Below are 13,274 nucleotides of genomic sequence, written 5' to 3' on the forward strand. Positions count from 1 at the left end.
ATAACCCGGGTTATTGCATGTGAACGCGCAGCAACCCAGGTTGCGGCACAGTCTGAAAGGGGCCAGTTAAAATAACCTGAGTTGAGCAACCCGGTATTTCAACTCGGATAGCGAGCGGGATTGAACATGTGTTCATGCCGGTTTGCGGTGCAGTGTGAACGGGTAAGCCGGGTCGATGCAACCCAGTAACCATTCACTGAATAGGAATCATCTCCAAGCACAGTCAGCACATGCGTCAGTGGTGATAAGCCGGGCTGGGTCACCAGTCTGAAAGGGGTCTCCGCTGGGTTGCACCTGGGAAAGATCAGTGTACAAATCCCAGACCAGACCAAGCTAAAGTGGTCTGAAAGGGGGTATTATAAGATAGAACGCCTAGAGCCGAAACTCTCATAACAGAAACTGGCGAGTAGGGAGGATGCTGTAAGGCATTTAACACCATATTAAAACCCCACAAGAGCTAGAGGAAACAACTAAAGGCTTGCATCCACTGTACTCTATAAACATGTTGACATCGGGTAATCTCGATATAAGGAAATGGAAAGAACAGAAACCTGAACCTTCAGGGAACTTATTAACTTCCCATCTTGAACCCTCCAGCAAGAACGGCAAGCTGGACAATCTAAAGTAGGCCTGGCCAACCAGGACTGTATCTAGAACAAGAGTCCCAGCTCATACCAAAACCACCTTTTGAGAACTGCCAACAACAACCTGCCCCACCACAGAAAAAAAACAAAACAAAAAAAAACACACACACACACACACACACACACACACACACACACACACACACACACACACACACACACACACACACACACAAAAGAAAAACAAATAAAAATGTGCCACCAATGGACAAAAGCCCCCACACTCTGGAGCTCATAACTGAACTAGAGGTCCAGCAGGTACGTGGTATAGATGGGATGGGACTAAGGAAAAGCATTACAGTTTTAGCCCATGTTTAGCTCATGTCTCCAGTTCACCAATATAAAGAAAATAACAGCTACTATAAGAATTAGTAAGGACAGAACCTCGCATGGATCGCTGAATCGTACATACAAAAGGAAGCAGCAACCACGATAGCAACACCGCATGTGCTCTTCAACACAATATTCTACGCATATTTAATGCTCTTTACAATCCCTGTATAAACAAAAAACTAGTTCGTTAATTTTAGCACTGCATAAGAAAGTAATCTAAACATTTAATGTACCACTACTTTCAATAAAAAATATAAAACAGAAAAAAGCAAAGTAGTGTTAAAAACTGCACAATTTATATTGTGAAATGTGGACAAGGCGGCGGCGACTGGTGGGAAGAGAACAATGTACTTAAACTAATTCTCACACCGGTAGGCATGCAACTATAAAAGGTAATACAAGTTACATACCTTTCTATTGTAGGTATAAGAGATGGTGGTGGTCCGCCGTGTGGGGGAGGGAAACCTGAAATGATTACACAGTTACACTGATGAGACATGCATTTCAGCTTTCTATGCAAGTCACTACTAGTGAGGATGATGTGCAGATATGTTAGATGCACAGAGCAAAGGACCATTGATGGATATTGGTGGATTTGACATTCTACAAGTATCTAGAGATGGCTATATAAGGAATGCACCTTCATGATACCAGACACTTACTACTTAGCAAAATAGTGAATAAATGAGAAGTCCACCTTCAAATAATGATACTATCCAGGCAGACGTTTTCTTTCATTGCCCTTTAATACTACAAAACATGAGCTAAATGTCTATGGGGTATATGCAATTGCCGTCGAATCGCGGCAATTTTTCGCCCGTTTTTTAATTCGACCGTCGAATTCCGGCAGGTGGGTGCCGGAATTCAACATATTCAATAAAAGACGGATTTGACAGTCCTGCTGTCGAAAAAAACGGCCGATTTGACGAATTTTGATTAGATTTTTAAAAATGTTTAAAAAAACGGGTAAAAAACCCGGAAAAAAAATACAGGTACCAGCGGGCCCATTTATCTCCCGCATGCTGGTACTTGTGGTTCTCCAAGTACCAGCTTGTGGGGGAGGCTTGCTGGGACTTGTAGTTCTTCTGGAAAAAACAATATTCTTTCATTTTACTCAAGGCTATCAGCCCCCCATCCGCAGCCCTTGGATGGGGGGGGACAGCCTAGGGCTTCTCCCCTGGCCCTTGGGTGGCTGGGGGGGGGGGGGGGGACACCCCTTGATTGAAGGGGTCCCCACTCCTCCAGGGTACCCCGGCCAGGGGTGACTAGTTGGGTATTTAATGCCACGGCCGCAGGGCGCTATATAAAAGTGACCCCCGGCTGTGGCATTATCTACCCAGCTAGTGGAGCCCGATGCTGGTGTAAAAAATACAGGGGACCCCTACGCTTTTTGTCCTCCGTATTTTTTGCACCAGCACCAGAGCCCGGTGCTGGTTTTAAAAATACGGGGGATCCCCTGTGAGTTTTTACCCCGGATTTTTAGAACCAGGACCGGCTCGGAGAGCCCGAGGCTGGTTATGCTTTGGGACCCCATACATTTTTTTTCTTCTGATTTTTACCCCATTCCATAAAAAAAAAAAAAAAAAAAAAAAAATATATATAAATAAAAAAAAAAAAAATATATATAAAAAAAAAAAAATATATATATATATATATATATATATATATATATATATATATATATTTAAAATGTATAAATAATACTTGTGCCTCCTAATTAGACAAACCATGTACCTAATCCCTTCTAATATAAATAGATATGCTATTGCCAATAAAAAAAAAAAATATGTTTTACATTTTTTTTATTAGATTCCGCCAGCAAAGTGTGGCGGATTGAAAATGACGAATTTACGGTCTAAAAGCACTGTTGTCGGATTTACAATCTTCAATTGAATAAACTTTTGTCGAATTGCCGCATTTGTACCATTGCAGAAATATCGAATTTGACAAAATGTCGAATTTCAAAAAGTCGAATTTGGAAAGTCTGTTTTTTTTGACGAAAAGTACTGAATTGCATTGTCAAATTTTTTTGGGGGGGGCGAAAATGTCCCGTTTTTCAACATTTTCGGGGATTCGACCGCAATTGCATATACCCCTATGTAGGGCCTGGCCATCCTGTGGCTCTCCAGCTGATGTGAATCTACAAGTCCCAGCATGCCCTACTACAGTTTTGCTATTAGGGAATGTTAAAACAGGCAGGGCATGCTGTGATGTGTAACATCACGACAGCTGGGGAGCCACAGGTTGGACAGGCATGGTCTTTGTATTGGTCACATGTTTTAATATTCTTTCCATTAGCAATGAAAATAAAGAATTAAAAGAAGTACTGCGCTATAAAATCAGCAGCCACCGCAAGTACACAGACCGCTACAAGATCCAAGACCAGAGGACCCAAAAGGTAGGGTAGGGATAGATAGAATACCTGCCGGGGACCTTTATCATTGTGTCTGGAGAAGGGTCATCGGCATGGAGGTACTATTGGAGATCGGGACTTACATTTTCACAAAAGAATTTAAACATCTCAGGGCACTTTGGAGCTCACTATTAATCCATTTTTGTTTTAACCTGTAATTTTTCTTTTCAGCATTGGCTATACACATATTGACATATTACCAAGCGCTCCATATACACATTCTATATTAGCAATGAAAATAAAACAAATGTGCCTGGAAAAAAAAAAGTTTTATAGGCCTTGTACACATTACAACATTTGGCAAAAACACAACACCCCATTCCTGCCGCCTGTCATCAGTGTAGGGTGCCTTTTACCAGCACTTCCTCTGGTACCGCTCTGACACCCCAATACTCCCTCATAGTGACAACACAATCCCCCCACAGGCCCACCCTCCACACTCCCCCAACTAAGGAACAAAAAAAAAAAAAAAAAAATCTTGCCAGTCTACAAAAACGAACACACACCTCCTACACGGATTTTTTATTTTTTTGAGTCTTGAAGTTACTGTAGTCTTTGACTTAAGCTGCATGCATTGAATGGAACAATAGGAGCTGAAAAATGCAAAGCATCAACAAATGCGTGGTAGTACAACATGAGTATATCATTACTTAACAATGGGTTGCATTGTGCCAGAGGCAAAAAAAACCCCGAGAACTTACCTTTGTTAAAACTCTTTCTGCGAGGTACACTGGGCTCCACAAGGAATGGACAATGGGGTGTAGAGTAGGATCTTGATACGAGGCACCAACAGGCTCAAAGCTTTGACTGTTCCCAGAATGCATAGCACCGCCTCCTATATCACCCCGCCTCCCTGCACAGGATCTCAGTTTTTAGTTAACCAGTCCAATGCAGTAGCAGGAAAAGAGACGACAACGGTTAGTAGCCACAACACCGCATTCTCACGACAGGAGACGTGTCAGCGGCTAATGCCATACCAACCCAAAGAAGCTAAGTGCGTCAGGCTGGGCGCCTTGCGGAGCCCAGTGTACCTCGCAGAAAGTTTTAACAAAGGTACGTTCTTACCATAAAACTTGTTTTCTGCTGCGGGGTACACTGGGCACCAACAAGGAATGGACAATGGGGATGTCCTAAAGCAGTTCCTTATGGGAGGGGACGCACTGTAGCGGGCACAAGAACCCAGCGTCCAAAGGAAGCATCCTGGGAAGCGGCAGTATCGAAGGCATAGAACCTTATGAACGTGTTCACAGAGGACCACGTAGCCGCCTTGCACAATTGTTCAAGGGTCACACCACGTTGGGCCACCCAAGAAGGTCCAACAGACCGAGTAGAATGGGCCTTAATGTGATCAGGAGCAGAGAGACCAGCTTTCACATAAGCATGTGCAATCTGGCCAGAGATTGCTTGTGAGCAGGCCAGCCCCGTTTGTGAAACTCAAACACAACGAAAAGAGAATCAGATTTCCTAATAGGAGCAGTTCTCTTCACATAGATATGGAGAGCCCGTACCACATCCAAAGACCGCTCTTTGGGAGACAGATCAGGAGAAACAAGTGCCGGAACTACAATCTCCTGATTAAGGTGGAACGACGAAACCACCTTCGGTAGATAGCCGGGACGAGTCCTAAGAGCCGCCCGGTCACGGTGAAATATCGGATATGGGGAACTACAGGACAATGCACCCAAATCCGACACTCTTCTAGCTGAAGCAATAGCCAGCAGAACCACCACCTTAAGGCAAAGCCACTTAAGGTCAGCTGAACCAAGATGTTCAAACGGAGACTCTTGTAACGCCTCCAAAACCACCGACAAGTCCCAAGGAGCCACAGGCGGGACATAGGGAGGTTGGATACGCAACACGCCCTGAGTAAAGGTATGCACATCAGGTAAGGTCGCAATTTTTCTCTGAAACCACACAAAGGCAGATATTTGAACCTTGAGGGAGGCCACACACAGGCCTAAGTCCAGGCCCTGCTGAAGAAAAGCCAACAACTTGGCTATACTAAACTTGGAAGCGTCATATCCGTTAGATGCGCACCAAACAAAGTAAAAATGCCAGACCCTATAGTAAATCCGAGCCGAAGCCGGTTTCCGGGCCCGCAACATAGTTTGAATGACCGCCTCAGAAAACCCTTTAGCCCTTAAGACGGAAGCTTCAAGAGCCACGCCGTCAAAGACAGCTGGGCTAGGTCCTGGTAGACACATGGGCCCTGAACGAGGAGGTCTGGGCGTTGTGGAAGTAGAATTGGATGCTCTGACGATAGGCCTTGCCGGTCTGAGAACCAGTGCCGTCTTTGCCACGCTGGAGCTATGAGAAGCACAATTCCTTTTCCTTGCTTGAACTTCCGAATTACCCTGGGCAGGAGTGACACCGGAGGGAACACGTACGGCAGCCGAAATTTCCACGGTACCGGCAGTGCATCCACGAATGCTGCTTGAGGATCCCTTGTCCTTGCTCCGAAGACCAGAACCTTGTGATTGTGTCGAGACGCCATGAGATCTACGTCTGGAAGGCCCAACCTTTCCACTAGGAGTTGAAACACTTCTGGATGGAGGCCTCACTCGCCGGCATGCACGTCCTGACAACTGAGAAAGTCCACTTCCCAATTCAGGACTCCCGGAATGAATATTGCAGATATGGCCGGTAGATGGCGTTCTGCCCACTGTAGAATCCGTGAGACTACCTTCATTGCTAGGCGGCTTCGAGTGCCGCCTTGATGATTTATGTAAACCACTGTGGTGGCGTTGTTCGACTGTACTTGAACAGGAAGGTTCTGAATTAAATGCTGGACTAGGTCCAAGGTATTGAAGACCGGCCGCAACTCCAGAATATTGATCGAGAGGAGGGACTCCTCCTTGGTCCACCGACCCTGAAGGGAGTGTTGCTCCAGCACCGCGCCCCAACCTCTTAGACTGGCATCTGTCGTCAACAGGACCCAGTCGGATATCCAGAACGGACAGCCCCTGCACAGTAGTTAGTCCCGGAGCCACCAGAGCAGCGACAGACGGACCACCGGAGTCAATGAGATCATTTGAGACCTGATCCGGTGAGGCAGGCCGTCCCATTTGGCTAGAATCAGCCTCTGGAGAGGGCAAGAGTGAAATTGAGGCCCAGCACATGCATCGCCGAATGTATAGACACTTGCGGACGAGAAACAAAGCAACGAATCCTGTCCTGAAGTTTCAGGACTTTCTCCTGAGACAGGAACAACCGCTGGTTGTGAGTGTCCAATAGTGCTCCCAGATACACCATGCTCTGAGCAGGGATCAGGGATGACTTCTTCCAGTTGATGAGCCACCCGTGGGCTTGCAGAAACCGGACCATCACATCTAGATGACGCAGGAGAAGTTCTGGGGAATTTGCCAGGATTAACAAGTCGTCCAAATATGGAAGTATACTGAACCCTTGACGGCGGAGTACCACCATCATCACCGCCATGACTTTTGTAAAGACTTACGGAGCCGTTGTTAAACCAAAAGGTAACGCCCGAAACTGGTAATGGCAGTTGCCAATCGTAAATCTCAGGTATTGCTGATGAGACACTGCTATAGGAATATGCAGGTAAGCATCCTGTATATCCAGGGAGACCATGAAGTCCCCAGATTCCAAGGCCAGAACTATAGTGCGAAAAGTTTCCATCCGGAACTTGGAAACCTTCACAAACCTGTTCAATGCCTTGAGGTTGAGAATGGGCCGGGAGGACCCATTCGGTTTCGGGACTAGAAACAGCGGAGAATAGTACCCCCGGCCCCTCTGCGCAAGAGGCACCTGTACTACGACTCCTGTATCCAGGAGGGTCTGTACCACCGAATGTAGAGTGTTTGCCTTTGTCTTGTCCAACGGGACATCTGTCTCGCAAAATCGATGAGGGGGTCGGTTTTTGAAGGCTATGGCGTAACCTCGAGTGACGACTTCCCGTACCCAGGCATCTGAAGTGGTCTTCAACCATTCCCGGGTATACCCTAGAAGCCGGCCCCCCACCCTGGGATCCCCCAGAGGGAGGCCCGCCCTGTCATGCGGCAGGCTTATCTCTCTTGGAAGCTGGCTGACGGGCCGCCCAGGCTCTTTTGGGCTTTGGCTTACCAGGTTTGGAAGTGCGGGCCTGCTTGTTGTACGCCTGACCTTTAGCTTTACCTGAAGGACGAAAGGGGCGAAAGGAAGTACCTTTAGCCTTCGACACAGAAGGAGCAGTACTTGGCAGACAGGCATTTTTGGCAGTAGCCAAGTCAGCCACAATCTTATTTAAGTCCTCCCCAAACAGAATATCTCCCTTAAAAGGGAGTACCTCCAGGGTTTTTCTAGAGTCCAGATCCACAGACCAGGATCTCAGCCACAATATCCGGCGAGCCAGGACTGACGTAGTAGAGGCCTTGGCTGCCAGGATACCGGCATCAGAAGCCACCTCTTTAATATAACGAGAAGCTGTGACAATATAAGACAAGCATTGTCTAGCATGGTCAGAGGAGATTTCAACATCCAACCCATGCTTCAATGGCCTCTGCAGCCCAAGTAGCTGCAATAATGGGCCTTTGTGCAGCACCCGTGAGGGTGTAAATCGCTTTCAGACAACCCTCCACACGTTTATCCGTAGGCTCTTTTAGAGACGTGACGGTGGTGACCGGTAGAGCTGAGGAAACCACCATCCTAACCACATGCGAGTCCACTGGAGGAGGCGTTTCCCAATTCTTAGACAGCTCCGGCGCGAGGGGATAGCGAGCCAGCATCTTCTTTTGAGGCACAAACTTCGTACCCAGGTTTTCCCAGGGTTCCTGACGTATATATCAATTAGGTGGTCAGAGTGAGGTAAAACTTGTTTAATCACCTTCTGACGCTTGAACCCATCTGGTTTCTTAGGAGGAACGGATGGCTCGGGATCATCCGTAATCTGTAAAATTAACTTAATAGCCTCCAAAAGATCAGGAACATTGACATGTGAACCACCCTCCCCATCAGCCGTTTCAGAGTAAGAACCTGTGGGGTCAGTGTAAGTGCAGTCTTCATCCGACGAGGTGTCAGTGACAGCAGTGGATTGTGAGTAGACAAGCGCTCGCTTAGAGTACCCCTTGGAAGAAGGCGAGCGACGGTCAGACTTTTTAGCAGTCAGGGACTGGTTCAACTTCTTTATTTGAGCAGATAAATCGTCCGCCCATGGCGGGTTAGCTGCAGGGACCACAAACGGTTGTACCGGCATTGGGGGTCCCATAGGGGGTGTTAGTTTATGAACTAGTTTATGCAGAAGCGTGGAAAAAGCGTCCCACGGCGGGTCATTATTTGCCACCATCCCACTGGGGGGCAAGGAGCCCCCAGAACCAGAGCCCAAAGCTGCTATATTCTCCTCATGGGTATCTGCGGCTTCAGCAACACCGGCAGTGTGTTCAGCCCCAGAACAGTTACCCTAAGAAGCAGACATGATATAACTTGCAGTATCAAGTAACAGTACAATTTGTCAGCAGCACAATACCTCTAGCCCAAACCCCTGCACAGTGTAGTCAGCACCAGCATAGATAAAGGAGAGATATGGTGACTAAATCATAGAGAAAAATACGTAATACAGTAGATCTTTGTAAAAATACTATATTAGATAAAACCTGACGCACCAAGCCCCCTCAGGTTATAGAATATAGAGTGAAAGACACTAAATGGACACCACTCAGCTATCAAATGCACACACAAATAGTCACAGTCTGTACAATGCAGAGGTTATTACTAACAATAATACTGCACTGGACTAGCTTACACAGCTATATAACAATAGATGTAAGTACACAGTAAGAACTGGATGTATATCACAGGGTAATTGTACTAGGAAACCCTGACTAAGTGCACTCTCTTAACTAACACCGACTAAAAAAGGCAGCTAGAATACTTAAGTGTCTTGTAAAGTCACAGCACTGACAACCAGGCGGCTTTACATAGGAGGATTTGCCCAAGCATTCCCAGGAACAGTGAGCTGAGGGATAATGGCGCCGCAGACACTGCCAGGGAGTGAGGGAGAGAGAGACAGATATGCAGCTCCGGGGCGGGAACATTTGCAGAAAATGGCGCCCTGGGGCTGGGGGAGGGGCTTCAGGTCCAAGCTCTATCCCCTGTGCTGGCAAAACCACCGGGTTCTGCGGGCTCTAATAAAACGGTTTATAGAGAAAACCTGATCTGTCCCATGACCTGGTGATCTAGTGGGATCGCCTGTACTACCACAGTGTCCACCACCAGCGTGCACGGCCCGCCTCCCACTGACCGCGCTGGATCGCGATAAAGACCGGGTCCCGCAAGCAGGACCCACTCACCACCTCCCGAAGCGCGGCCACGCGATCCCGGAGAGCCCCCGTCGTGTGTGCCTGACAAGAAGAAAACCGGAGCCTCCTGCTGTAGTTACCCGGCAACCAGGGTTCGGGAGTGTACAGCGCCCTGGGGAGAGCCGGAGCTGCAGCCGTGAATGTCCACTGACATGTAACACTGCTGCTGCCCTTGAAAAAAAAGCTCTTCTTAGAGCTGCCTCTGCTACTGCAGCACCAACTACAAAACGGAGATCCTGTGCAGGGAGGCGGGGCGATATAGGAGGCGGCGCTATGCATTCTGGGAACAGTCAAAGCTTTGAGCCTGTTGGTGCCTTAGATCAAGATCCTACTCTACACCCCATTGTCCATTCCTTGTGGAGCCCAGTGTACCCCCGCAGCAGAAAGTAATTTAATACCTACCGGTAATTCCTTTTCTCGTAGTCCGTAGTGGATACTGGGGAACTGTACTTTAGTACCGTGGGGTATAGATCGGGTCCACTGGTGTGGGTGTGTGTGTGGGCTCCTCCCCTCTATGCCCCTCCTACCAGACTCAGTCTAGGAAAACTGTGCCCGAGGAGACGGATATACCATGAGAGAAGAAACATTCAACAGCGGTGAGGCAACAAGCCAACACACAATCATGATCAACAAAGGAGCGCTAACCGGAACAGAGGGTAGCAACGTCCAGAACAAGAAGGATAGCAAAGCTAACCCAGCAAAGCCAAGGGACTGTAACAGTGGACCAACCAAAACACTTATAGGTAGTAAGCAGGATTCGAAGCACTGAGTCGGGCGCCCAGTATCCACTACGGACTTCGAGAAAAGGAATTACCGGTAGGTATTAAATTCCTATTTTCTCTAACGTCCTAGTGGATACTGGGGAACTGTACTTTAGTACCGTGGGCAAGTCCCAAAGCTCCCAAAACAGGTGGGAGTGCGCGGAGACCCCTGTAAAAACGCCTGAACAAACTGAAAGTCATCCTTGGCAAGGTGTTGAACCTATAGAACTTTACAAAAGTGTTCGAACTAGACCAAGTAGCAGCTCGGCACAACTGCAAGGCCGAGACACCCCAGACAGCCGCCCAGGAAGAACCCACCGACCTCGTTGAGTGGGCCTGAATAGACGTCGGAAATATAGGCCTGTTGAATAGTCAACCTGAGACAGCGAGCAATAGATTGCTTAGAAGCCGGACAACCAATCTTGGTGGCATCGTAAAGGACAAACAGCTTTCCGATGAAGAGCCGTCCTCTTGACATAAATCCTCAGAGCCCTCTCAACATCCAAGGACTCTGGGCCCACAGAAGCGTCAGCCAACACCGGAACCACAATAGGCTGATTCACGTGAAAAGCTGATACCACATTAGGCAAAAACGGAGGTCGGGTTCTGAGTTCAGCCCTGTTCTCATGAAAAATCAAGTACGGGCTCTTACAGGATAAGGCCCCCAATTCAGAGACACGGCTTGCAGACGCCAATGCCAGCAACATGACAGTCTTCCAAGTACGAACTTCAATTCCACCTTTTGTAAAGGTTCAAACCATTCTGACTGAAGAAAGGACAAAACCACATTGAGATCCCACGGAGCCATGGGAGGGACGAAAGGCGGTTGCATATGAAGAACCCCTTTCAGGAAAGTCTGCACCTCCAGCAACAACGCAAGTGGTTTCTGAAAGAAAATAGAGAGCGCCAAAATCTGCACTTTGATGGAGCCCAATCGTAGGCCCTTATCAACACCTGCTTGCAGGAAAAGCAGAAAACTACCAATTGGAAATTCCACAGACGAAACCTTTCTACCCTCACACCAAGAAACATATTTCTTCAAGATACGGCGGTAGTGTTTTGACGTAACAGTCTTCCGAGCCTGTACCATAGTGGAAATCACCTTGGAGGGAAGACCCTTTCTGGCTAAAATTTCCCTCTCAACTTCCAAGCCGTCGAACGTAGCCGCTGTAAGTCTGGATAGTCGAACGGCTCTTGATGAAGGCCAGGTCAGGGTTCCTCCTGAGACAGTCTGGAGGTCTGTGTACCAGGCCCGTCGAGGCCAATCCGGGGCAATTAGAATTGCCTGAACTCTTTCCCTTTTGAGTCTTTTTAGAACCCTTGGACTGAGCGGGATTGGAGGAAACAGGTAAACCAACTGGTAATTCCGAGATGTCAGCGCGTCCACTGCTACCGCCTGCAGATCCCTCGTTCTGGAACAGTAACGGCGTAGCTTTTTGTTCAGACGAGAAGCCATCAGGTCTATCTGCAGACACCCCCCATCAGCGAATCAACTGAAACACCTGAGGATGAAGGCCCCATTCCCCAGGATGGAGGTCGTGCCTGCCGAGGAAGTCCGCCTCCCAGTTGTCCACGCCGGGAATGAATATGGCAGAGATGGCCCTTGCGTTGGCTTCCACCCAGAGGAGTATTATTGATACCTCTCGCATTGCTACCTTGCTTCTTGTTCCGCCTTGTCGGTTTATATATGCCACCGCCGTGGCGACAGACTGAACTTGGATAGCTTGATCCTGGTGGAGATAGGACGCTTGGAAAAGAGCATTGTAAATCGCCCTGAGTTCTAGGACATTTGATCGGTAGTGCCGATTCCTAACTCGACCACCTCCCCTGGAACTGGGTCCCTTACGTCACAGCCCCCCAACCCCGGAGGCTTGCATCCGTCATCAGTAGCGTCCACGAATGGGTACTGAAACTCCGGCCTTCCACCAGGTGAGGAACATGTAGCTACCATAACAGAAATCCGCGCTTTCGAGGATAAGGTCACCATCCGATGCATGTGCATAGGAGACCCTGATCATTTGTCCAGCAAATCCAGTTGAAAAGGCCAGGCATGAAACCTGCCGTATTGGACTGCTTCTTAAGCGGCCACCACCTTGCCCAGCAAACCTATGCAAATATGTATTGAGACCCTGCGGGGTCGGAGAACTGAGCGCACCATAACTTTGAGAGCTAACGCCTTGTCCAAAGGAAGGAACACCTTCTGAGTCACCGTATCCAGTATCCATTCCCAGGAACTGCAGACGTTGGGACGGTTCCAAGGGAGATTTCCGAAAATTCAGAATCCATCCATGATTTGTCAGCAGGTGGGTTGTCAGGTCAATGCTTTGCAGCAGACGTTCCCTGTACACTGCTTCTATCAGGAGATCGTCCAAGTAAGGGACAATGTTGACACCCATTTTGCGCAGTTGCAGCATCAACTCCGCCATGACCTTTGTGAAGACCCAAGGTGCTGTGGAGAGACCAAAAGGTAATGCCTGAAACTGGAAGTGGATGCCCAAGATGACAAACTGAGGTAAGACTGATGAGGCCACCTAGGGATGTGTAGGTAAGCATCCTTGACGTCTAGTCTAGGCACACAAGGAATTCCCCATCCTCTAGACCGGACACAACTGCCTGCAGGAATTCCATCTTAAATTTGAAAATCCGCAGATAAGGGTTCAAAACCTTCAGATTCAGGATAGGCTGTACCAAACCATCTGGTTTTGGCACGACACAAAAATTGGAGTAAAACCCCCTGTTGCATAACAGGAGGTACTGGAACCATGCTCCCATCTGTAAAAGTTTCTGAATGGCTTCTTGCAGGGTAACTTTTGCTGCGGGTAAAGCTGGC

At 48.1% G+C, this 13,274-nt stretch overlaps 1 protein-coding gene across 5 annotated transcripts in view; it reads right to left on the reverse strand.

Moving 5' to 3' along the window:
• FIP1L1 (factor interacting with PAPOLA and CPSF1) overlaps positions 1-13,274 on the reverse strand; it is a 228,115-nt gene that overhangs the window by 150,526 nt on the left and 64,315 nt on the right. For all 5 annotated transcript variants that reach the window (XM_063920934.1, XM_063920933.1, XM_063920932.1 and 2 more), the window contains exon 13: positions 1,388-1,442. In XM_063920934.1, coding sequence (XP_063777004.1) covers positions 1,388-1,442 — 55 coding nt within the window. The remainder of the gene's footprint in view (positions 1-1,387; positions 1,443-13,274) is intronic.

The sequence above is a fragment of the Pseudophryne corroboree genome, chromosome 1 (assembly GCF_028390025.1).
Source record: "Pseudophryne corroboree isolate aPseCor3 chromosome 1, aPseCor3.hap2, whole genome shotgun sequence".
NCBI classification, from domain to species: domain Eukaryota; kingdom Metazoa; phylum Chordata; class Amphibia; order Anura; family Myobatrachidae; genus Pseudophryne; species Pseudophryne corroboree.